Source organism: Lycorma delicatula, chromosome 7 (assembly GCF_047948215.1).
Source record: "Lycorma delicatula isolate Av1 chromosome 7, ASM4794821v1, whole genome shotgun sequence".
In the NCBI taxonomy this organism is placed as follows: Eukaryota; Metazoa; Arthropoda; class Insecta; order Hemiptera; family Fulgoridae; genus Lycorma; species Lycorma delicatula.
The window spans coordinates 136,663,241-136,690,145 of record NC_134461.1 but is presented as its reverse complement, the minus strand read 5'-3'; the positions used below and the strand labels follow the sequence as shown (position 1 = coordinate 136,690,145).

Below are 26,905 nucleotides of genomic sequence, written 5' to 3'. Positions count from 1 at the left end.
ACAAGTTTCTTAGTTATATTTATAGCAAAATGACATAAGTATCAGTCTTTTTCTTTAACATTAAATTATAATAAACTTACGCATAGAATAGAAATTTTAAAAAATTAATAAAATACCCATTAGAAAAAAAATAATAAATAAACTACAAAGTAAAATATTATTCATTTTTTTAATTCATTACTAAATGTGTAGTCTTAAATTAAAAAAATAAAAATTAATTAAATGTTAAAATTAAAAAAGGAAACGAGGTTAAAAGAAAATGTATTTTTTTTATTTTTTAGTTTATCTCAATTTACAGTTAAGAATATTTATTATTTTCATAGCTTTTTAACCTAATGGATTTAAATACAGCATGTTCGAAGAGTTACTGTGCAGTGAAGTTATAGAAATGTAATAACAAGACTGTCTTCATTATTATTTTATATTTTTATTTCATTATTTTATAGAAACGGATATTACAGTAACCGAAATAGTTTATAAAAGTTGTTGAAAATGACCTCCTCCAACATCAATACAACAATGCACAGTTTCAATTTGTTTTTTATCAGTTTGACCAGGTAAGGTAATAGAATATCTCGTACGTATGTCATTATTTCTGTTTTAAGTTCGTCAATTGTTCATGGTCTATTGATAACTTAATCATGCTATGCTAAATTAATCATTGAACGTTAGATGAATTACGGCCATAACATCCCAAATATCAAGCAGCTTCTGTTCGTTTAGTCTAGAGATCTTCCACTTCGATCACAGTCTTCAATAAAGCCTGCTGCCTGAAAGAATCTTTGGATAAGAGTTCAAACTGCAAGGCGGTGAGGAACAGGAGTATTTGGAATCTTCAGAGAACTTGTGCCTCACTAAATCTTTATACTTATCACCTTCATGAAAGACGTGTTCAACGAGAAAAATGCGTTCAACGAGAAAATTGCGTTCCTCTATCGAAAGACATCATTACGTTTCTCGTAACTACTGATCCTGATTAACGAAATGAAGCAGGTTCAATCACAAATCAACACCCTTACGTCTTCGTTTATTACTGAATAGCGCCAAAGAGCCCACATAAGAACAAAATGTACCACATAATTTTAAAGCATACTGCACAGCGACTTTCCGAACGTACTGTAATTTAAATTTGTCTCAATATTATTATTTGTAAAAATTAAATATATATATATATATATATATATATACGAGGTCTGTTCAAGATATACATAGACTGTTTGAATTGCTCGAGTCCAGTTGGTTCCAGTCAAATCCGCTTGGCGTCGCCATGTTCGTACAGATCAGCTGATTACAACGCAGTTTTTTTATTGCAAATATGATTGATTATCGGTTGCTTAGCTACGCAGTTATTTGTGAAGTGTGTTTTCGTTTGGTAGATTTTAGAATGAGTGACTTGAACGAGCAAAGAGTTTCTGTGAAATTTTATATTAAACTCGAAAAATCTGTGAGTGAAACTTTTGATATGTTCAAGACGGCTTACGCCGACGTTGCTATGAAGCGTGCGACATATTTTAAGTGGCATGGACGTTTTAAAGATGGTCATCAGTCGTTTGAAGACGATGAGCGTTCTGGACGGCCTTCCTTCCACATCAACTGACGACTCACACGTAGACATAATCAACACTCTGGTTCGAGCAAATCGACATCTGACCATCACAGAAGTTCACTGAAGTTATCAAACATCTGCGGGACGCTATCCGGCGGAAAAGGCCAAAATATGGAAGAGTGGTGACCGGTTTTTTCATCACGACGACGCTCCAGTCAGGACTGTTTGCAAAAGTGGAAACACCGTTGGGATGAGTATGCGTCGGGGAGGAGAGTACTTTGGAGGGGACCCAGACAAGTAACTTCTAAATAAAGTACATTTTGTTTTATACGTTATTTTTTAATACGTATTTTTTGACAGATCTCATGTGTGTATATATTATATATTTATTATTATTATTATTACAACACTATGTTGAAACAATGTTTCAAATAAACTTGTTTGATGTAGAAAAAATTAATTAGGGGCTTGTCCGTAAATGTTACGTATTACCCCTGAGAAGTAATAATTTTGGCAATGTATTTTCCTGTTATCTATCATATTAATGCCTAATAAACTTTGTAATTAATATTATTCAACTACTCTTCTATTTTTTATTATAAAAAAAAATTATATATAATTAACATTTTCATAATAAAAAGCTTAATAAACAATTAACCTAAAAAATATAAGAAAAAACTTTATAATTCTATAATTAATATTATTATACATTTTATAATCACATTACTTACAAAAATTAATAGAATTAATAATAAATATTAAATTTTTTATAATGTTATGTTGCTATCAAAAGTTCAAAACCAGTTTACATAACTTAATGCCAATAGCCTTTCACTTGTTTATATACCGGTTCTAAGAACACAAAAATTAACATAAAATGTGATTGATAAACGGATGACTGACAACTCAATTACATTCACTCTGTATTCAATACTACTAAATCTTTCCCTTCAAACCCCCGCACAATAATCGGGGGATGAAGGGAAAAATAATTAAAAAAGTAAAATTATTTTATACAGTACTGAAAAATTACTCAAAATAAGTTAATAAAAATTGATCCTTTTAAAATAATTTACGTGTTTTTATTAATAATCAACATATAAATCTCAAATATTTTTAAATTAAAAGTCTACTTATTCAATTCCTCGTGTAAAAACCTGAATTTATTACTTAATAGGTTGTAATAATATTCATAACTTTTATATATAATTTTAAAACAGCTTATCAATTTCGAATCTGATTTCCTCGAGCGCTTCCGGCTACTCTATCATCTTCAAGAGGGTAAGTAATTATGACTAACATATATAAAACTAGAATCTTACATAATTAAATTATATATATATATATATATATATATATATATATATATATATATATCATATAATTAATATGATATAATTAATTAATTATTGATTAATTATTATATATTAATTGATCGTCATTAACAATTGAGAAAGTATTTCAATACGGACGTAGTTACTTAGACTTGAAACTTTAACTTTTGACGAATTTTAACAAAATGACGATCAATTGTTTTATATATATATATATAAAACATTTTAATTATGTAAGATTATAGTTTTATATATGTCAGTTATAAGTATCCTCATATAACATAGTTATTATACCAAACGGTGCCATGTTCGAAAAACTAAATTTGAATTATAACTTTTAATTGAATCTATAATTTATAACATATTGTTAATTTCATTTACAATAATCAATCAAAAGGAATGGAATAAATACATCAAAATAAAAAGCAGAACAATGCAATTTAACTTACTTTACGTGGACATACTGAAAATTTTTATATGTTTTTTTTTAATTTTAAAAGAGTGAGAAATTAGATAAACTGATTCACTTTCTATAATGCCGACCACAGAAGCGAAATGATAGCATTTCTAATTTCATTCGGTAGGACCTGGGTTCAAATTCCAATCACGCTTAACATTTTTTTCACTCGCTACAAAATTTCTATTTCATCAACGACTGCACTTGGATGAATGGTTACACTGTTACTTATTTTAAAAAAAATAAATATTTATTTTAAAAAAATAAATCGATTTGATGGAATCTTCATGTATTTATTTAACATTAATGAATAAAATTAAAACATTTTGTGAAACTTAAAATAATTTCATTTTAAAATAAATTAAAAATACTATTGAATTAAATAAAATGTAATAGAACATTAAAGAACCGTTTAAAAAGTAATTAATAACGAAAAATGTCTACCTTTATTTACATAAAATAAAAAAAAAACTAAAACTAATAAAAAAAATAGAAACACGCTATGAATAGTTTTGCGTTTAAATTAATAAAAAAACTTAACTCCTGTTATATCGGTGATTCAAAGAGGACATCACAACTTTAAAAGTGTATAAAAATTACTTCAATAACTTACAGATTTGGTTGAGGTCTCATTTAACACCAAAATCCATCAACTTTTAACATACGTAGATGATTAGTACCGAATTTGGCCACCAGTGCTATCACCATTGTTATTAAAAATGGATATATTTACTGGTGCGCAACATGCTCGCTGTGTGGTTTGGTTTCACGATTTGCAGTCAGCAACTACAGTTCAACGAAATTTTCGTAGAGTACGGTAGGGAGCCTACTAGTAGGCGTATAATTTACTCTTGGCACCAAACATTCGTTGTGTACAGGTTGTTCTGTTGAACATAAAAAATCACCAGGATGCCCACGCGTTCTTGAAGCTACGTGCAAAGCTTTCTGCTGGACTACGTGCAAAGAAATCTTTGCACGTAAAGAGAAAACTTTGCACGTAATCCAAAGAAATCAACTGGACGTTTATCAGGGGAAACTGGCATTCCACAAACGTGTGTTTGGCGCTTATTACGTAAACTACTGAACTTGAAGCCATACGAACTTACCGTGGTTCAAAACATTACAGATAAAGACAAAGTGACTCGGCTGTAGTTTTGTGCAAAAATAATGGATAGAATTGCAGACAACGATACATTTTAGACAATGTAATTAGTGATGAATCAACGTTTCACATCAGTAGCAAGGTGAACATCCATAACTGCCGAATATAGGGTTGGAAAACCCCACGTTTCAGCACATACGTGATAGTCCTACGGTAAATGGTTTTTGTGTCCTAAGCAACCAAAGACTGTACGGCCCGTTCTTCTTCCAGAGGCAATCGTAAATCGTATCGTTTATATAGACATGCTTCAAAAGTTTCTAATTCCCCAGTTAGATGATGATGATGACCAAGGTAAACGTCATTACTATCAGTAAGACGGACACCTTACTACCGCCTAGAAGTCCGGGATTTTCTTGATATTCGATTCTCAGGTCGGTGAATCGGTCGTGAAGATCCAAATTGCATGCCCATCTCGTTCATTTCCAGATTTGATCACGCTAGATTTTTTCTTGTGGAGTTTCATTAAAGATCAGGTTTATGTACCACCTTTGCCTGCTGATCTTGTTGAGCTAAGATTTTGTATTAACGCCGCAGATGCAGTGGTAATACCCGATTGCTGGCCGTAGTTTGGAATGAAATCGACTTCAAGTGGAATGTATGTTGCATTACAAATCGAAGCCATATCAAATCAAAGTGAATGTTGAGTGACAAACATGATGTGTTTTTCTATGAAATGAGACGTAAACCGAATCTGTAAGTTATCTCAATAAATTTTTATATACTTTTAAAGTTGTAAAGTCCTTTTTGAATCACCAGGTATAAGTAGTAAAACATAGTTTTACCCAAGAATGACAGATAAAAGAAACGTCATAATATAATTTGTTTATTTTCCCCCACTTTTTACATAATTTATTATTTTTATTCTTGTGTTAATAATACGTACATGAATGTGATTACTGTCATGAAATGGATATAAAAATTTGACATTAAGTAGTAAACCAGCGAATGGTGTCTCTTTTTAATATTAGTTGTTGAAAAAATTAATTTTCATTTTATTAAACAATGCTTTAATTGCATATGTAAGTTATGAGATAAGAAAAGCTGACAACAAACTTGTAAAACCGCGTTCCGAGAAAGAACGCGGAAAAGTCCTAAAACTGTCGATTATTTCTGATGCACATACACACGCCACTTAATTTAAAATATTTATCTTTTTTTTAAATATAATATTTTTCCGTTTATTTAATTCAATTATTCTAACTAAAGCGCCCGCGCATACCGGATTAACTCGAGCGGATATGGCGGTACTAGCGGCGATGATCGGCACTAACTAAACTAATGTAATTTCACAATTTACATACAACAAATTTCGTTTATACAGTCAGCAGGCTAGAGTAGCCGCGAGGCGTAACGTACCAGGTACCGATTTGTCCGGGGGATCAGTTTGAGACCCAGCCAGACCGAGTTACGTTTTTACATTTTAAATATTATTCATTTATTTAATTCTCCCGCTCACTTGTGACGTCAAACATAAAGTCGCCTACAACAGCTGTATTGCAGTGCTAACAACCTTTAAAATATAAACGAAATTAAATAAAATTAATAATTTATATTTAAAGTGTAAAAAAAAAATTTTATTGGCAACCCTAAGGAATTTCAAATTTCCCGGTCCGAAAGGACGATGGAAAAGGGAATTACAAGATGGCGTACGGAGACACAAGCGCTCCTTGTGGTAACAGGGGGTACTATTCACGCAGTATGCCCACTTAACCACTAGTTTAGAACATTTTTGGGGGAGGAGTGCTATTTTGCAAATATTTTTTTTGCAAACAGTTGTGCCTACGGAAAATATCACCTTAATTAGATAAAATCCCGAGATGCTGAAGGTGACCTTGCTCTACAGCCTCATCCCCTTAAAAATTTAATGATATCAATGTTCCATATTTAGAAGTAATCTGATCAAGTATGGTCAAAATTGGTTCAGTAGTTCTGGAAAAGAAAGGCGATTTAGAGGCCAACACCGAACATTACATATACACGTACATTGCATACGAATATTAACATCCGGAAAATTTCCATCCCGTTTTTTGGGTTCCTTAGGTGTCAAAACGTCAAGATCTGGTAAAAATCACGTATGCCCAAATTGAACCGTTTACAAAACTTTTCCTTCTAGAGCTATAGCTCTGTTGTCTAGACGGGAAAGTAAATATAAAGGGCTGGATTAAATATTGTAATGAGTTAAGGTATTGCTTAGATGATGTATTAACTGGAAAGGTCTTTACGGTGAATTTACAATACATTAGAATACTGTGTTTTTAACTGCAGAATTGTGCCATTAATGTACCTCACTTCGAAATTATAGAAAATAGTGGCAATGTAGTAAGTGTTAATGAAATGTGGAAACTATTTAATAGTTTTTTTTTTCTTAAGAATTAAATATAGAAAAGTGAAATTTATCAAAAGTTCCTTCCTAGAAATGATTTATTTTACCGTATGAGATTTCTACTTTTTGATGTAATATTAACTTATTTTGAAAACAGGTGAAAAATATTAAATTGGCTTCGTTTTAGTTACAGTTGTAGGAAGTTTTTACATCACTTTTACTTCGTAGTACAAGGAAGTATTGTAATCGCGAAAAATTTCATTTTTTGACAAAAAAATCGGATTTTAGACTTTTTCTTAACTGCAATAATAAGATCTCATTGAGAGCTTTTCAACAATATATCATAAGTGGTATTTTTTTCATTGGTTCTAGAGTTACAGCCAAATAAAATTTTAAATAATGAAATATTTGGATTTTACAAGGGGAAGGCACATCGGTACGAATCAAACTTCATTCCCTTCTTTTTTATTTTTAACTTTTTTTTTATTTAAATATATTGATTTATTAGTAATTATTAACCTTGATTATAAAAAGTTTTACAATAAATAATAATTCAATAAAAAACAACAAAAAATATGAAAAAATATAATAAACAATATATGTAATTTAATAGGCGTACAAGGAAGTCATGTGGTGTTCATATCAAATTTTTTGTTGTTTTTATAATGACCTTTAAAATGATATATCACAATCCTACATTTTCTATTTAAAGAGTTATTTCTAGTGGAAAATCATTGAACCATATGGTCATCTCATATCGCAAAATAAATTGTTAAATTGTGAGATAGACGTATCTGTTAAATTTCATATTTCTAAATTTAACAGTGGTAAAATTATGTAAGCCATTGTAAATTAACATTCACTATACTAAACTGTACAAAGATTTTTTTATATTATCTATATATCTCAATCAAAATTAGGTAAGATATGCCCTAAGATAGGTCCTTTGATGTCCTTAAGATAAAAAAAAAAAAATGTATAAAAAATCTATTTAAAAGAAATATTAATTCCACTTAACTTTACCAAAATATTTAAATTTCAATCTTTTTTTGAACTGTGGCCAATTTAGATGAAGAAATATTAAAAATTATACAAATTATAAAACGATTGTATTACTTTATTATATCTTAATTTCCTTAATAATTAAAATTAATTTTTTTTTTCTTTTGAACAGTGGCCAATTTAGGTGGAGAGATATTAAAATTCATATTCATTGTAAACATATTCTTATTACCTTTTAATATCTGAATTTCCTTAATAATTATTTCATTAATACAGAAAAAAATTATTCGTAATTGTTAAATTACTTGTTATTTTGTTAAAATACTTTTTATATTTATAATTATGTTTTTTTTTTTTAAATTCATATTTGTTTGCTTGATATATTACCTTCAGATAACCTCTTAAATGATTGTTTAATAATTGAAATGATGTTACATTACTCGTACCACGGTATCTAGATTTACACTCTTAAATAATTTTGTTAAACGATCATGCATAATCGGCCATTATTTCTTTCCATATAATAGGATTTCCAGGTTATTTAATACAAAAAGTGAGAATGCCATTTTTCACACGTATAAACAGTTTAAAACTTGATCTTAAACAGATACGCATAGATTAATGAATATGTAAAAATTAAACTTTGTTTATAACTACTTTCATTCAGAATATGTAGTTTGTTTTTTATTTTTTCTATTTTTTTTAATTAATAGTATTTTTATTATATTTTTATTTTTTTCCTATGTAATACTTTTATAGACTATAATGAATCACTGATTTTTTTTATCAACTAAGAGAAGCTAGCGTCTTGTCTTTCAATTTTCATACTCTTGTAAATAAACAAATTATTAACTAAATTTTATTTCATGAAAGCGTGCAGCAAACCAAAACATAAAACTATGATGATTCTATTATAATTTAATTTAGCGCAATACATCCGCGAAAATAAAAACAATTTTTTTTTTTACTTTTAACATTAAAATGAAGTAAAACAATTTTGTAATACAAAAATTAGAAGCTGTCCAGTGGGTGCTAGCGCTCAACGGAATGTGAAGCTCGTACTTGTATTCTACGTTAGAATCCGCCCAGTGCGGTCGCATTATTTATTTCGTCCGAATGGACAATTAGTGTTAGTTATATTCTTCGTTACAATCCTATCCAGTGCGGCCGCATTTTTCATTTCAGTCTAAGAGGACTCATAGTTTCTTGATAATGTTCAAGTTCAATTATGACTGAAGTGTTATACATTCTTCAGTTTAATGTAATTATTGTAATTCAATTAAAATGTCAAGGGTGACAACAAATTCAAGAAGAACATAGCGTTGCTTCATTTCATCATCTACCTCTCAAACAAAAAATACAGTTCACACTAGCTCTAAATTCTACCAGTAACAAATTATTTTTGAAGTTATACTTCTTCTTCGCGTTAGGAAAAACTGATCAGAGTGTATTTTCAGAAAGTTACGGAAGTTGCGCGCGCCGATGTAACACACCGTGAAGATTTGCGCAGACCCAAGTGGATCAGTTTGCACGCACAGGCGTGTAGTGTTTAATTCAGTCAGTCGTTCAATACAATTAAGTGATTAGCACGTATTGTAAACATAAAAGATATTGAGTCGTAATAAGTATATATTTATATACACGGATATTTAAAATTGTGAATATTGTTGTTCATATTCATAAAACTTTATTTATATTGCAGGGCATTTTTATTTTTTTTTTTTTGTGAAAATTGTGTATCAAGATTTGAGGGTATATTTATGAGTAAAATTATACTTTTTAATGACACAGAAAATAGCACACATCAGATCAATTCTTGATTTTGCGTAAATAATTTTAAATTTACCAAAACAAAATTTTTGATAAAATACACTATTATAAAATAACCATTTGTATCATATTTTTCATATCATAACCCTCGTGCCTATTTAATCGTCATCCGAAGAATTAATGGAACAAAACTAATCGAAATATATTCGATGAACTTTGTTTTATATGACAAAGAATACCTCAATACTTTTTGTATAAAACTGTATAAAATAAATATTATTTAACTTAAGTGTTATTTATTCAAACTTTTATTCATGGTATTTAATGTTGTCTATCAATCGTTTGACTCGGTTACAATTTATTTGAATGCGTAAAAAATTATTTTTTTATTTACGCCAAAGAAGTATAATTTCTTACGTGCGTACATAAGTACACACGAGCTGTTATGTATTTTTGTTTTATTAGATGAAATTTTAATGTAGCGGTAACGTACTTTCCTAAATTTTTTATTTTTAAGATAAATATATCATTTATAAAAATTTTCTAATTTTTGTATTACAGAATTGTTTTACTTCATTTTAATGTTAAAAGTAAAAAAATAACTCATTTATAATTTTATTAATCCTATTGTTTCTATCACCTCTTAGCACCTCTGAAACCGTTTACATACTTAACATCACTCTGTGCAACACAAAATGTATTGCGATACTGACATTGTATTTCCTTAATAATAATAATTATTGGAATACTCTTTTTTAATGAATTATAAAATCGTTCAATTTACAAAGGTGTAAAGGTGTGTATAGGACTCACCCTTAATACATCCAATCTTTTTTTCAGTTTCTGTAATAAGGTCCTGAAATAGTTTTAATGTCGTCTTCCCATTCTCTTCGTTGACGTTAAATTTTTCTTCCAATTCCATTATTATTTTATCTTACCGATTAAATATTTTTCATTTGGATGATGGGATCTGTCCAATTTCATTTCAGAGAATATAAAAATGTTATAATATTCTTCCTTAATATTAGTAAAATTTTATTTTACAATTATCAATATTTGTAATGAATTTTAACTAAATTATGCTTTTGCTACATCAAAAATTTGCTCCGTTCAGATTGTGGTATATTTCAATCATTTACATCTTTTATTTGTTCAATTTTAAGAGTTTTCATAACACGAAAATTTTAATAACATCTAGCTTTACGTTTTTTTATTAAATTAATCAGAGCATTAATAAAAGTAATAATTTGCATTTAATATTAGTTTCTTTGAAACTATATTTATTTTATCTGGAACTTTCACTCTGCTGAATAATATCCTCATATATGGTTAAGATTTAATCATAAATACCAGCTTTTAGATTATTAAAAATTGAGACTAAGGTAACTACACGTTTTTTTTTGTTTTTTTTCATTAGAAAAGTTAACAATTAAAAATAAATATAAACAAGTTTTTTTATATTACAAAAACATTTTTTCAAGGATGTCATGGAATTCGCGTGTATTAATTACCATACTACAAGTTATACCTTGTATTTTATAACTGTGCAAGATAGAGAAAAAAAAATGGTGGGATGCATTGTTACCAATACTTGTTGCTATATAGCTGATTAAAAAAAAAAAAATATTTTAAAAGAAATCTTGAAGGTGAAAACCAGCCATTCGTGAATTTACATGTTAATACACATTCACACCTATCTCAGGAGTCAGTATAAAATTTTGGAAATTCCAACCAGCAATGAATGCGAGAAGGCTTCTCATTTCTTTTGATATTAATAACTTAGAGTATAAAATTTCACATATTTATGAAAGAACCCATAGAATTATTTAGCAAATAATTTTTAATTAGTGCGTTTTACTTCAAACATTCTTGGATATGATTTCACTCAAATTTTAAAGGAAGTGAAATTGATAAAATGATAGTAAAGTAGATAAAACACCACATCTTTCTCAGGATTTAAACTCGTAACCACCACCAGAACAAATTTAGACTAGCAGTTTACTCTCACATTTTAAATTATTAATAACCAACAATTAAAATCTACCGATTTTGTGTGTGTGTGTGTGTGTGTGTGTGTGTGTGTGTGTGTGTGTGTGTGTATATACATATTTAATTTTCATTAAACTTATTACTAAATTTTTTCGTCACCGAATTTTTCTGTTTTACGTTGGTTATCATGAAAACTACGGTAGGTACACTTCTGGGACCTGTTTTACTCGATTTTTTTGGTCAAAAACAAAAGAAACAATCAAGTTTGTTCTTTATATAAGACTTAAAAATTTCAGTATCAACTCATTTCACTAGGCAAACTAAAATCCTGGCATGATTTCTCGCTAGCCATAACTAAGTAAAAAAGCGTTTTGGTTCTATGTTTGTATGACATTTTTTCCTTATTTCAAGTTCTAGAATTAGTTGCCAAATTATTCCCCTTTTCTACTGAGTCATTCTGAATATATATATATATATATATATATATATATATATATATATATGAATAATTTATGAGAAGCCAAATACTGTAGTTCTCTTTTTTCTTTAACTAAAGAAGACGATTACAATCTAAAATCTAAAGTTTATGTTATTATATATATATATATATATATTCAAAAGTAAAATAAGTTTGTAAAAATATAATTATGAATTTTTCATGTATAATATTAAACTTCCATTAATTTTACTGAATAATATTTGTGGTTCTACATACGAGGTGTGTGAGAAAAGTAATGAGATTGGTAACACTGCGAACGATCTGGCAACGCTGTGTCTACCGGTCTGTGCTAAATCGGTTTCTTCATCCCTTCCACATGATCAGTACGAGATTCAATTCCGTTCAACTAACACATTATTTTTTACAGCGCCATCAGTGAACTTGTGTTTTTGTTGTGTGTTACGAAAATGGAGCTTCGGAATTTAGAGCGACGTTGTGTGATCAAGTTTTGCGTTAAACTTGAAGAATCCGTGTGTGTGACCTTTGAAAAATTTAAAAAGGCCTATGGGGAACATTGCTTATCAAGAGCACAAGTTTTCCACCAGCAGAAATCATTTTTGGAAGGCCGACAACACGTTGAACATCAACCTCGCTCAGGGAGACCTTCAACTTCAAAATCTGATGAAAACGTCGAGCGTGTGAGGGTTCTTGTGAGATCAGACCGTCATTTAACAATAAGGATGATGAGTGAACAGTTAAATTTCAAACATTTTCATCGTACATGAAATTTTGACAGACGATCTGGACATGCGAAAGGTTTCATGACAATGCACCGTGTCACACGGCCATTTCCATCACGGAATTTTTGACCTCAAAACGCATTCCTACGGTTCCTCAACCCCCCCTATTCCCCCGACTTGAGTCCTTCTGACTTTTTACTTTTCCCGAAATTGAAACATGTCTTAAAGAGACGTCATTTTGGAACTCTGGAGAAAATTTAAAAGAGTGTGACCGACCAGTTAAATGCCTTACCAGTTGAAGCCTTCCAGCGCTGCTACCAGGAGTGGGAACAACGACTCCGCCGGTATATAGGTGCCCAAGGGAACTTTTTTGAAGGGGATAATATTGTTTGAAAAAAATAATAACTTTGGAAAGTAAAAGGTAAGTCTCATTACTTTTCTCACACACCTCGTATATTTATTGTTCATAGTTTGATAACGTGGCAAAGTTCTAGGAATAAGAAAAACTTCTTTTTTTTTTAATATATCATAAATTATCCTGATAATATTATAGTGCAAGTAAAAATAAATATATTTAATATTTAGGATGAAAAAGATTTATACTTAAATTAAATCTGAATTCCCCCAATCATTAAATCGGTTTTCTGTGCGACTCAAACTGTTCCCTTTATAACAATACTTAACTAAAAAAAAGTTGCATTGAAATAACTTTACAACAAAATTCAGCATTAAGTACTACTTTTATTTTTTTTTACAGAAAATACAGTTTGAGCAGCCAACACAAGAAAAGATTGAAGAATTCATTAGAAGAATGGGCACAGACAGAGAATCCATAAAAAAAAATGTTGCAGTATTAAAATCTTGGCTTGCATCTGACCCATTTCTGCCAACTGTTGAAGGTAAAATAAAAAATAGATACGATGCTTAAATTACCAAAAAGGAACAAATTAATATTCATATATTTTTATTATTCTATGTATATACATAAATCATCAATTCAGCGGTTATCGATCCACTGCAGGATGAAGCCTCTTCAGTACGTTTCCAACTAATACAGACTTGTGCGATTTTCTGACAATTCGGTCCAGTGTACTTTATAACAATATCGATCTAACGAGCCTTGGTCTTTTTTGTTCTTTTTCGTGGGTGTTTAACATCCAATAGTATCCATTAAAGTGATATTTAGTCCATCTGCCATTAAATGTTCTTGCTACTTGGACTGCCACCGTCATTTTAATTCTTAAAGTTTCACGATAATATTATCTACTTTTGTCTGTTCTTTAATCCATTTATATATAGTTCTTCCTGTCTCGTCTGGTAACTTCAAGCATATATCTTTCCTATTTATTTGTGGAACCCGCAGCTTCTGTAATGATTGAACAGTTAATATCCAAATATTTCTTAAATAAGAAAAGACTGGCTCATTGATCGAAAACTTTCTTTTTAAGGCAAAAGGACCCTTGAAAAGGACATTAAATCTTCCGAATAATGAGTGAAAGCCGACTTCTAAATTCTTTCTAATGTATACAAACATATACAATCTGATAAGACTTACGATCTGAATACCTTTACCCTCAACTAATTTTGAATTTAAAAAATTTGTTGGTAAAAAGAAAAGAACTGTAATAAAACTTATAGGTCTCATAACTCTATCTCCAGTCGTTTTTGAGAAATCTGGAGTGAAATTCTATAAATTGGGGGGGGGGGGAAACTCTATTTTTTATATTTGACGTACAATAACTTTTTTAAATGGGTAATGAACTTATAAAACATTTTTTTTAATTGTATTAACTATATATTAATTAATTTTTTAAATCGCAAAATAGTTTGTTTTTATCCAGTTTTGTAACTCAAGTTACCCATTCCAAAAAATCTCACAAGAAAATTAACATTAAAGCACGTGATACTTTCAGTTTTGTTTTGGCTTAAATTATAAAAATTAACTAATTTGTAATTAACACCTAAATAATTTTATAAGTATGATATTTAAATGAAAAATTTCTTAAATACATACCTTTTTATTTTGTAGTGTGTCAAATCAATTTTTATTTTATTGTTATTTAAGAGAGCCAACCCTATAATAAGAAGCAGAATTGAATGTATCTGACATCTTTGACAACACTTTTATCAAAAATTGGATTTTCCATTAGGGTACTAAGTGAGAACAAACAAACATAAATAGACTGCCAAACACAGTATTCCCCCTTCGTTTTACCACTGTTGAGGAAACATATTAAAACTTTTAGAAGAGTCAAAGATTAAACTAAAAAAAATGTTCCAGTATATTTCTTCGTTATTTATACATTTTAAGGAAAAATCTTTATACTTCTTATCTTATCTTCTTAAAATCTTTATACTTTTATATCTTGAAACTTCTGTAAAATCATCGATTTTTTTTCTCGAAACTACTTCAGATATGTAAATTAAAGTTCATACGCCGATTAAAATTTTTGTAAAACAGAAAAAGTACTGTATTTATTAATAAGACAAAAATTTATTACAAAATGTTTATTTTCTAATTACCAGTGACTATCAATTGGTGTCTGTCTAGGATTACCTTCTGTTTATGAAAAGATCCAAAAAAATTAGCTCGCACAAAGATTAGACAAACATGTAAATTATCTGACTGTATATTTACTGGACAATAGCGATGACATCAGACGACTAAACCTTTTTTTCACGTGCTGGACCTGGAGGATTTAACTAGAGGACTGTACTGGAGAAGGAACCTAGGAGTGTGTAGTAAATTTCAGTTGGATAGTCTACGAATTACAGCTGTTTCTATTTACCGATGAATATTTGTTTTATTGTAGCGTTATTTTCATATATTCTTATTGATAACATTGTTTTTTTTTTCTTTCTGTGATTTGTTTCTAGTACTATGTTAAGTATTGAATTTTACTCGAAACAGTTATACAAGTGCTTTTCCTATTTGTGGGGGTGTTGAACTTTTGTATGTTTTAATGATGGGTTTCTTCGAGATTAACATGAATCAAATTTACTTATGTTCTCCTATGAGGTATCGATTGTAAATGTTAATAGATAGGCAAAAAGGTGTAACTATTTTTATTTCCCAATACCAACTTATTTGAAGAGATCTCAATCTTTAGATTGTAATCTATAACAGTATTCAATTATGTTAAAAACGTTGCTAATCAACGTGATGGCAAAATCACGTTTACCGTGTTCTTAACAAGGTTAATTAATACTATTTATTTCCTGTTACATTAGTGAAAAGAATTCAGTAATGAGAAGAATATATATATATATATATATATATATATATATGTGTGTGTGTGTGTGTGTATAATTCTTATATATATATATATGTGTGTGTATAATTCTTATATATATATATATATATATATATATATATATATATAATCGTTTTATAATTCTAAAAATCTTGGTAAATGTAAATTTAATTAACACGCAGTAACATAAGTTAGTCGTTATGTATGCACTAACATGATTACATTCTTGAGTTACATAATGTACAGAATGAGATAAATTTTTATTTTTATTTTTCTGGTTTCATATCTCTAGAGCTAAGCTGCAAGAAGAAAACTATAGTAATCGATTAAAAAATGAGGTAAGATTTTTTTTTCATTTCTTGACTTTTCATGACCCAGGGAACCCGAAAAACAAAACAAAGATAGGGGTAATGTTTGTTCCTAAGTATTTTACGTCTGTTGGCGTTTTTGAAACTTTATTTCCTTTGACTGGATAAATCGACTAGTGACCAGTGATTATGGGTCTATTGTATATTACCAGTCACATGAAGACTAATGTGCTAAAATCAATTTGTTGGTAAAAGTTTGGGTTCAATAACCCCCGGGGGTGAGGTAGATAGTTTCTTTTGAGTCAATTTTTTCAAAAATTTGCAATCATAACATCACTTTTTATTAAGCTCAGTACATACGTACATGTTATTTTGCAATTAAAAAAAAAGACTTTCCTCCAAATTCCCCCTTCCCCAAAGATTTAAAAATGTTTTTTTTTTTTATTTATTGCATATTCTTTATTTGAACTTTTTTTATGCCATCCTAAGTATAATAGTAGAGCAAGCAGCCTAAAAAAATAAATACTTTGGGGGAATTTTGGGAATGAGGAACATCCTACTTTCTTTGGTATCATGACACTAACACTCTTTTTGAAGTCTGGCGGAACTTCCTCTTTTTCACAAATATTTCTCACCAGTTTGTATAATCTATCTATCGCTTCCTCACCTGCACTGCGCAGTAATTCTACAGGTATCCCGTCCATCCCAGGAGCTTCTCCGCTATTAAAATCCTTTAATACTCTATTAAATTTAAATCTCATTATTGTATCTCCCTTTTCATCCTCTTCGACTTCCTCTATAACACCATTTTCTAATTAATTTCCTCCGTATAACTCTTCAGTATATTCCACCCATGTATCGACCTTTTCTTTCATCTTATAAATCGATGTACCATCTTTATTTAACACATTATTAGATTTTAACGATGTACCACAAAATTTTCCTTAATCTTCCTGTATGCTCCGTCTATTTTACCAATGATCATTTTTCCTTTCACTTCTGAACACTTTTCTTTAATCCACTTTCCTTTCGCTAGTTTGTACTTCCTGTTTACAGTATTTTTTAACTGTCGATAGTTCCTTTTATTAAGCTCTTCACTAGCATTCTTGTACTTTCTACGTTCATCCATCAGTTGCAATATATCCTCTGATGTCCAAGATTTTCCACCAGTTCTCTTTTAAGAACTGATGGATTTAAGCTCGCTTCTGCTGATTTAAGAATTTTCTTTTTAACATTCTCCCATTCTGTATTTTCTTCTATATTTTCTACCTTATTTTTTTACACAGACCTCTAGCGATATCCTCCTCAAAAATCTTCTTTACCTCCTCTTCCTCAAGCTTCTCTAAATTCCACCGATTCATCTGACACCTTTCTTTAGGTTTTTAAACCCCAATCTACACTTCATTATCACTAAATTATGGTAGCTCTCGATGTCTGCTCCTGGATATGCTTTGCAGTCGATGATTTGATTTCCAAATCTTTGCTTTACCATGATATAATCTATTTGATACTTTGTAGTATCGCCCGGCATTTTTCATTTGTATATTCTGCTATTATGATCTATAAACTAAGTGTTGGTAACTACTAAATTACATTTTGTTCAAAACTCAATAAGTCGGTCCCCTCTTTCATTCCTTTTGCCCAGTCCGTATTCAACCACAATATTTCCTTCCTTGCCTTTTCCGATGCTTGCATTCCAATCTCCAACTATTATTAAATTTTCATCCTCTTTTATACTGTTAATTGCTTCGTCAATTTCTTCGTATACACACTCTAGCTCATCATCATCATCATGGGTAGTTGTATGCATATATAGATGCTAAAAATCGTTGTCGGCTTAGGTTTTGATTTTATCCCTATTACAATGATCTTATCGCTAAGCTTTTTGAAATATTCTACTTTCTCCCTATCTTCTTGTTCATTATAAAACCTACTCCTGCCTGCCCTTTATTTGATGCTGAGTTAATTATTCTAAAATCACCTGATCAAAAGTCGTTTTTCTCTTACCACCGAACCTCGCTAATTCCTGTTACATCTACATTTAACCTATCCATTTCCCTCTTTAAATTTTCTAACCTACTAACCTATTTTAGACTTCTAACAATCCATGCTCCAACTAGTAGAATGTTATTTTTAATTTTCTGGTGACCCCTTCTTTAGTAGTCCCCACCCGGACATCCGAAGAGGGGACTAGTTTACCTCCGGAATATTTTACCAAGGAGGCGCCTCTATATTTCTTATATGAAAAGAGAGCTACATTTTCTTGGAAAAAATAGCTGTAGTTTTCCATTACTTGCAGCTGCGCAGTACTCAGAAGATTGAGTGATGATATGGCCGTTTAAGTCCTCCTGGCCTATATCCTTAACAACTACTTAAAGAGCTGCTGCCTTGTTTCAAGAATCATTCCTTAATCTGGCTCTGAACAGATACTTCTGCGATATGGTTGCAATTTTGGTTCAGCTTTTCTGTAGCACTGAGCATCAAACCCCCTCACCATCAGCAAGGTCTTCACAGAGAATGATAGTAGTAATATGGAAATGAAATGTTACACCTTATGAAAAATGCCATGCGACTGGACTGATCAACATCTAATCATTTCTAATCAAAATAAAAACTGTGTTACCTTTGATTGTAGTTAAAATTAGATTATCAAATAGTAATTGAATAAGTTATTTTTATTGTTCCTTTTTTTTTAATAATTAGTGGGGGGATCCAGTAATGGAGTACCCCCATTAGAGTGGGCAATAAAGAATTAAAAGATCCAACCGGGGGGCGGATCTACCATGCCAGTCTTACTGCCAGTAGGTGGGGAGGCCCCTTAGAGTAAAGGAGGACACTCCCCTGGGCTGAGTTTTACTTAACTGTATATCCGGCCCGGAGGAATGGGGGGATAAATTAAAAAAAAAGGTTGGGATTCAAACCCACCGGGTGGATCTAGTAGTGAACGCGTCTTCCCAAAACAGCTGATTTTTAAGTCGAGAGTTCCAGCGTTCAATAGGACAGGCAGTTATTTTTATACGGATTTGAATACTAGATCGTGGATACCGGTGTTCTTTGGTGTAGGGGTTTCAATTGACCACACATCTCAGGGATAGTCGAACTGAGATTGTACAAGACTACACTTCATTTACACTCATACTTATCATCCTCATTCATCCTCTGAAGTAATATCTGAACGGTATTTCCTGGAGGTTAAAGAGGAAAAAGAAAGATAGGAATTCAAACCCAGATGAAAAGCCGAGATGCTACATGTATTATTTTATACATGTAAAAATAATCTTATTCCTATTTTCTATATCAATAAATGCATTAACCAAGCACCAACATAATTAGTTTAGATAACTTTGAAACATACTTTTACTAAATGAAATATATTTTTCTAAATGTATTTTATAACTAAAATTAAAAACTTGCAATAAACTGTTTACAATAGTCCATTGTTACTAGTAAATTAATATATAATTAACAGAATTCAAATAAAAATTTTACTTATGTTTAGTTTAAAGGTAATTTTTAATGTTCAAGAATATTTTTTTCTGAAAATCTTTCTTCAATTTATTCTATTTCAGATGAAGTTTTTCTTGAGCGATTTCATAGCCATTGTAAATTTGATATGGAAAAAACAAGAAAAAAATTGGAAAATTATTTTAAAACAAGAGCACTTGAACCTGAAATAATGTTGATAAGAGATCCTATTGATGCTGATATAATACAGACAAAGAATGTTGTGTAAGTAAATTTTCTTAAGATAAATTTAATGACAATTTTTAAATTTCCATACGACCGGTATATTTTAAAATAATGATAAATTCTATTTGTAAAATAAAATTTTTGTTATTGTGTGCATCTGTTCAAGCGCGTGTGCGTGTGTATGAGAAAGAAAAAGAGAGGAGGGATAATAGGCATGTTTGCTCCTAGAGTATCTTATCAGCAGTGTTATTAGTTTAGTACAGAGATGACCCGAAAAGTATAAGATTATTAAAACACTGTGGTAGATTAAAATATCTTTCTCCTTTAAATTTTAAATCTTGTAGCATTATTTCCTTTACAATAATTATGTTTTAAATATGATGTAATTTAACAAGATTCTACGCCTATTAAGACAATACTCAAATCAATTCTAGTATTAAGCTATGTCCAAATGATATATAATGTTATATAACACATAATGTTCTATCTTTTTAGATCAAGAGTATAAACTCTAGTGTCTCTGGATTATCAAATTGATGTGTACTAAAGTTACAGTGTCGTTAGTTTAGCTGGAACGGAACGCAAAGGTGAGGGGAGTATCACAAATTCTTCCTACGAATCGCAGAGCCTGGACAGTGTCGTTTGCTACTGTATGATTCTGTAATCGGGCGTGTTTAAGGGTTTATTTTAATGACGGGTCTAAGTTTTAATGTTTCATTATATTTTATGGACGGATTTATTAGTATTCCGTATCCGTTTGTACCAGCGTTCTCAAACCCACTTCTGGGTCCGACCGCGGGAGACTAGGTTTTTAAAACTTGTGCTCCCGACGTATTTCCCCTTCAAACCGTCCGCTGAAGTTCTTTCGGTGCTAGCGCTTCATAGGCTAGCAGGAATACGCCACAACGGGGCCCTAGTTGTTTGGAGGGAGCAATGCGCGCCCTTCTCCGGAGGGAGTCACAATTGCTCATTTAATTAATTGTAAGTAAAAAATATTTAAGATATGGATAAAGGAGAAGATCTTCATCTACTTCTTGGGTGGCTGCCCTTCTCTGCTGGGCTCTTTTTCCGGATTCCACGTCACGGACGGCGGGTCGCGTAGTGGGTCTTCTTTCTTCTTTTTCTTCTTCAGATGACCTCTTCGTAGGTCATTTACACTTTCTGAGACTCGGCAGTAATCGAAATTACATGCCATTAACCTTACTGTTTCCGTGGCTCTGAAGGGCTGAACGGGGGAAAGTGCAGGTTTCTTCTTTCTTCGTTCTTCTATGCTGTCGGTGGATGCTGGGCTCGTTCCCTCTTCTTCGTTCTTGAAAGGAAAGGAAAAAGAGGAACTTACAATTGGGGTAAAAAATGATTCACGATCGCGGTTTGGGAGTGGCGATCGCGTTTTGTCGAAAAAGTAAGAGCGGATTTAAGTATAGCTGCATCTTCCTTGTGACACTCGATAATCGAAATTCTATAGGATAACTCGATTTTTTTTTTGCTACACATCACAGAAATATAAGGAACAACAAATCTTTAGATTATTAAACCTCGTATTATACAATAGATCAAATATTCTCTTAATTTTTCTCATTTTGTAATAAAATCAAAATATTTCTCATGAAAAATAAACAAGATTTATTACAGCACCTAAAAAAAATATGAGTAAAAAATAAAATAAAATACTTTTATAAAAAAAAAGAAAAAAAAAGTAAAATATTTCATTTAATAATAATATTGTGTAATTTAGAATATTAGAGCATCGACCGGCAAAATAATGACCTCTTAGTTGACTGAGATGTGCTAAAATAGACTCGGCATAAAAATTATGAGTGGAATGGGTGATATGAGTGTCATCGACAACAATAACAACAACAACAGACACACACACACACACACACACACACACACACAGATAACTTTTTTGTACAAATATAGAAATCATTATAACTGGTATTATAATTCTAATTATAATTGTATTTATTTTTTATTTAATATCAATGTCACTGACATTTGTCGTTATATATTTGTGTCCTTCTATTGAGCTGAATTAATGAGTATGTTGACATTAGTATGGTAAACAGTTATTATGTTTAATAGAATTTTATCTTGACAGTTTGTTTAGATGGGTTCTATTATTGAATAGTGCAAGGTAGATTTTTAATTGTTGTTTGAGACATTACAGATTAATTTATAATTAATAATATAGATAAGTGTTTATTTATTGCCATTTCAATTTTGTTAACACAGCTGATGATGACCTTGGAAAAGTCTTTTGATCAACCATGCTTACTTTTTACAGAAATACATATAAAATATAAGATTATACATAAAAGAAAATATGTATATATATATATATATATGTGTGTGTAAAAATAATCTTACTCTTATTTTCTATATCAATAAATGCATTAACTAAGCACCAATAAAATTAGTTTAGATAAATATACACATGTATGTTTAAGGATGTATATATTAGTTTCTTAAAACTTACATTTGGTGTGTAGCACTATATGGAAGCAAGATTAGGACTATTGGAACTCCTAAGAAAAGGAATTTAGAAGCATTCAGATGTGGGGCCATACGCAAATTTTAAAAATGAGGATAGTAGATTTTTAGACCAAATCACGATGAAATGTACTCAGATGAATGAATGAGAATAGGAATCTCTGGAAGACTACAAGAAAAAGAAGAGGAACATTAATTGTACATACACTGGGAAAGATTAGAGGGTCCTAAGATGATTATTGATTGGATGATTGAAAGAAAATACAACAGAGAAAAGGGTATGCTGGAGAACATAAGACATATTCTGGATGATATGAATTGCCTAAGCTGTGAGCAACTAAAGAGAACAGTTCAAAAGAGAAGGCTCAGGAAACTCATGCAAAACTCTGTTCTTAATAACAACAGAGAGAGAGAGAGAGTGTGTGTGAGTGAGTGAGAGAGAGAGAGAAATTCATTATTTTTATTATTATTTTTACGCAACTCAATCTTTATGCTAGAAAAAGGCTCCAGCTGGCTTAAGGTATAGGGTTTGGACTTTTATTTTGTAACTGAATGTTAATTACAGTGTATTAATTCAAATATCATATGATCAAATTGACAGATGTCGGAAGCATCTGAATTTATAAATTTTTCAACGGCCCAGGTTAGAAGTGATATACTTCCTTACCAATGTGCACATGTCCAAAATTACGGATTTCTGGATGATAAGGTAGAGGTTAGGTAAAACGCCTAGGGTTTTCAGTGACCCATGCAGATTGTTGGATATTTCACCTAGTGCATCAATAATTATGAACACAACTTTCACTTTACTCTGACCCCAGATCAACAAGGGACTCCTGTCTCCTGACTCCTGGGACTCCAGTCTCAACAAGGAGTCCCAGGTCTAGAGCAATCTTCTGGTAAGAGGATTCTCACAGTATTGTTGCGACAGAATGTGTACTCTATCGGAGCCATCCCCCAATCATGTGATCAATAGATTCATTCATGGCATCACACAGACGTAGCGGTTAGAAAGAACTTGACTATATGCTTCCGATAACTTAGAATGTCAATAACTGAGTCCAGAATTACAAAAGAAAATCCCTCAGTTTCGGTAAAGAGCCCGGTGTTCTTGCGTCACGCCAAGGAAACATCACAATTCACTCCAGTATCCAGCATGGATTTGATAAACACCCATTTATTATTATAACGCCAACATCCATGGGGATGTTGAAACCTCTGGCTTTCATCCAGAGGTTCAGACTTCTGAGAAATTTCTGAGTCAGGTAGAGAAATTATTATACATTATAAAAATTACCGTGGATGATAATGTCATCCACAGTAACTATTATAGAGTCACCATGTAGTTATAAAAATGAGTAAATAAATTATTATTACAGGGTTTTTCACCAGTTACAGTGTTTTTTTTTTTCATCGGTAAGGTTTGAAACGATTCTGCTGAATTCTTAATGGTATAATGGTAAATATGAGGATATACCTTACTTGTATGCAAAACCAAAGGTAAGACTTACACTTTTAATGACTTCATGACTTCCCGTTTCACATTCTCTATTGGCGAGCTGATACAATTAATTATATATATTTCCTCACCAATACACAAAAAGCCAAGAGTATAGCCATTACGCATTAACAGGAATAAAATTTATAAGAAACAAAAGGAGAACAATCTCTCATGTTCCAGACGTTCTTTACTTAATTCACCAATTTCAATCACTTCATTAATTTTTTCTATACATCATCTATGAGTTGTTTGCCAAGTTAAAAGTGACATGTTTTAAATGAGGTGATCTTTTTCTACTTGTCTGTTACTACTAAATCAGGTCGATTGTGTTTCACTTCCTGTGAAAAAGGCTTGTTCATAATAAATTTGATTAGTATAGATTTAAATCATAGAAAGAGGATTTGATGGTATCAGACGGATTCTTTAAGTATTTTTTGGCTTAAGAGATACAAACTGGTGCACTATTTTAGCCGACGATCTGTATAATCTGAATATTAGCAATGCTTTATCTCTTTTATTATTATTATTAATATCTTATAAAATGTAATATTAATTTTAATTTTGTACGTAGAATATAATTTTTTACTTGTAAATACAGGCCACATATAACATTACCATTACTGACTCCAGAAGGCTACAGAGTAACAATTATAAAATTATTCAACACAGATCCTGAATTATTTAATCCAGAATTGATGTTAAAATCAGCATTAATGACATTAGATGCAAATATAAATGAAGATTTAAGTGAGGGACGAATATTAATATTAGATTCAAAAGGTACCACACCTCAACACTTTTTCAAATTTACACCGACTTTTCTTAAAAAAGCAGACACATGCAGCACTGTAAGTACTTATGAATACAAAATTTTAACTTTATGCCTACAATTAGATTCTTTTATGAGTTTGTAAAAAGTGTGTGTAATACTTTATTAAAGTAGATTATTAATTTTTATGCAGATTTATTTTTCTATAGAGATTGTTATTAGTTCCTGTATAGTAAGCTAACAATTATAACCAAAAGAGTAAAATTATCAGTCTTATATTTCATTAAATTATGATTATTAATTATATAATGGTTGTAATTTGTTTTTCTAAAGAATAAATTTGTCACACTGATTTTAATTGGTTTAGTGGTAAAACTTGTCTTCGTAAATCAGCGGAATCGAGAGTTCTCAGGTTCGAATCATAATAGAAACTAGTTGCTTTTATTCGAATTTGTAGATCCTGGATACCGGTCTTTGATGGTTGGATTTCAATTAACCACACGTCTCAGATATGTTCTGATATATCTGAGTCTGTACAAGACCACACTTTCTTATGCGTCACGAACAAGAGACGCGGAGATTTATTTAATTTTCATTCTCCTTATTGTACTTTTAAATATGTATTCTAATTATTAAATATTTTCTACGTTTTAAAAAGATACATTACGAGAAACTCGTGAAATAAAAAATTTCTTAGATTTAAAAATTGTTATTCAACTTATTTTTTACGTATTTACGTAAAAGTAATGCTATTAGTCTTTTTATTTATTAGTAACTTAACTAAATTTTTAAAATATTCAATGCTGATATTTTAAAAAATGTCTAATTATACTCTTTACAAAAAAAGTCTTGGTAATTTGAAACAAAAAAAATTGCAGGATATGAACCAATACTTCATTGCGTCATTAATCCATACTAGGAGCAATGACGCAAATGAATTTTGGAAAAAAATGTTTAATTTTGGAAAAACGTTTAATTTGTTTATTGATGACACATAATTGCTTAAACTAAATATATTTCTTGACGAAAAATTGGCCAGTGATAAAAAATTGAAGGTCATTTGTTTTAGGTAGATTTCATAAAAAAGCAACCTTATTCTAATGGGTACCATGATTCGACTGGAACATTTTGACATACCTTCGCGTTTCACATCTCCCAGACCGCAAAACCACGATCAGCTGAAAAGTTTATATTTACATTTATATATATATATATTTCACTTTCTTGTGAACAAGATAACTGCCGTAATTTTTCGCCAATAATTTTCATATGGTTCCTTAAAAATAACTCGTCTTAAAATCTCGTCGAGTTTGTTAACGGCTAAAATCGGACCATGGGAGTGGTAATTGGGGGGGGGGGGCTTTTTCGAAAAAACAAAATATTGCTATAACTTTCTTATTAAGTAAAATAACGAATTTGTCTAAAGTTCCTACTGTTTTTTGGATAAGGGCCTAAAAACTTATCTAAGTAAATTTTTTTAATATCACCAACCATTGGCCCAGAAGGTTGAGAAAATGGGGTTTCGAAGACAAAAATAATCATACCCTTAACAGGGAGAGCGTCGAATCTGTTTACAGTGGTCGTTAGTCTTCTAAACATTGTCTGAAACAATTTTTGATATTACTAACCTTTACGCCAAGGGATGACCAAAACTTTGCTGGAATTATAAGTTGGGGGCTTGTCGTATGCTAAACATGAGAAACCTTTTTCACATGCAATCATTGTCGTATTGAGTAAATTTGAAATTTTTCTTTACTTTAAGGTGGAAATCTTTTTTATCCCCTACTTAGCACCGGTGAAATCTACCTTCGTCTTTCGGCGTGCCGAAAGGTATTCTTTTTTTACAAATAAAACCTTTGTTACAAATTTACAAGTTATTGTTACAAATTTTCAATAATCTATTTTCCAGTAAATTTCAACAAAAATTCTTAGAAAAATATGGAAATTCTAGGGGGTTTTTTACGCACATAAATTATTGGATTACATTAATTTTACTATATAAAAAAATAACAATTAATAATATCGCAATAAAATTCCATGAAAGGTTATTTCATTCAGTCAACATTTATGAATATTATCCTTCACATCAGTACTTCTTTTAACATAACTTCACATAACTTCTTTTCTT

The 26,905-nt window shown here is 30.6% G+C and overlaps 1 protein-coding gene across 2 annotated transcripts in view; it reads left to right on the top strand.

Moving 5' to 3' along the window:
- The window catches only part of LOC142327950 (alpha-tocopherol transfer protein-like), a 57,456-nt gene that overhangs the window by 10,877 nt on the left and 19,674 nt on the right, over positions 1-26,905 (top strand). For both annotated transcript variants that reach the window (XR_012757130.1, XM_075371370.1), the window contains exons 2-4: positions 13,520-13,661; positions 19,894-20,053; positions 24,607-24,856. Coding sequence is in view for 1 of the 2 variants with exons in the window: in XM_075371370.1 (XP_075227485.1) it covers positions 13,520-13,661; positions 19,894-20,053; positions 24,607-24,856 (552 nt within the window). In the remaining variant the exon portion in view is untranslated. The remainder of the gene's footprint in view (positions 1-13,519; positions 13,662-19,893; positions 20,054-24,606; positions 24,857-26,905) is intronic.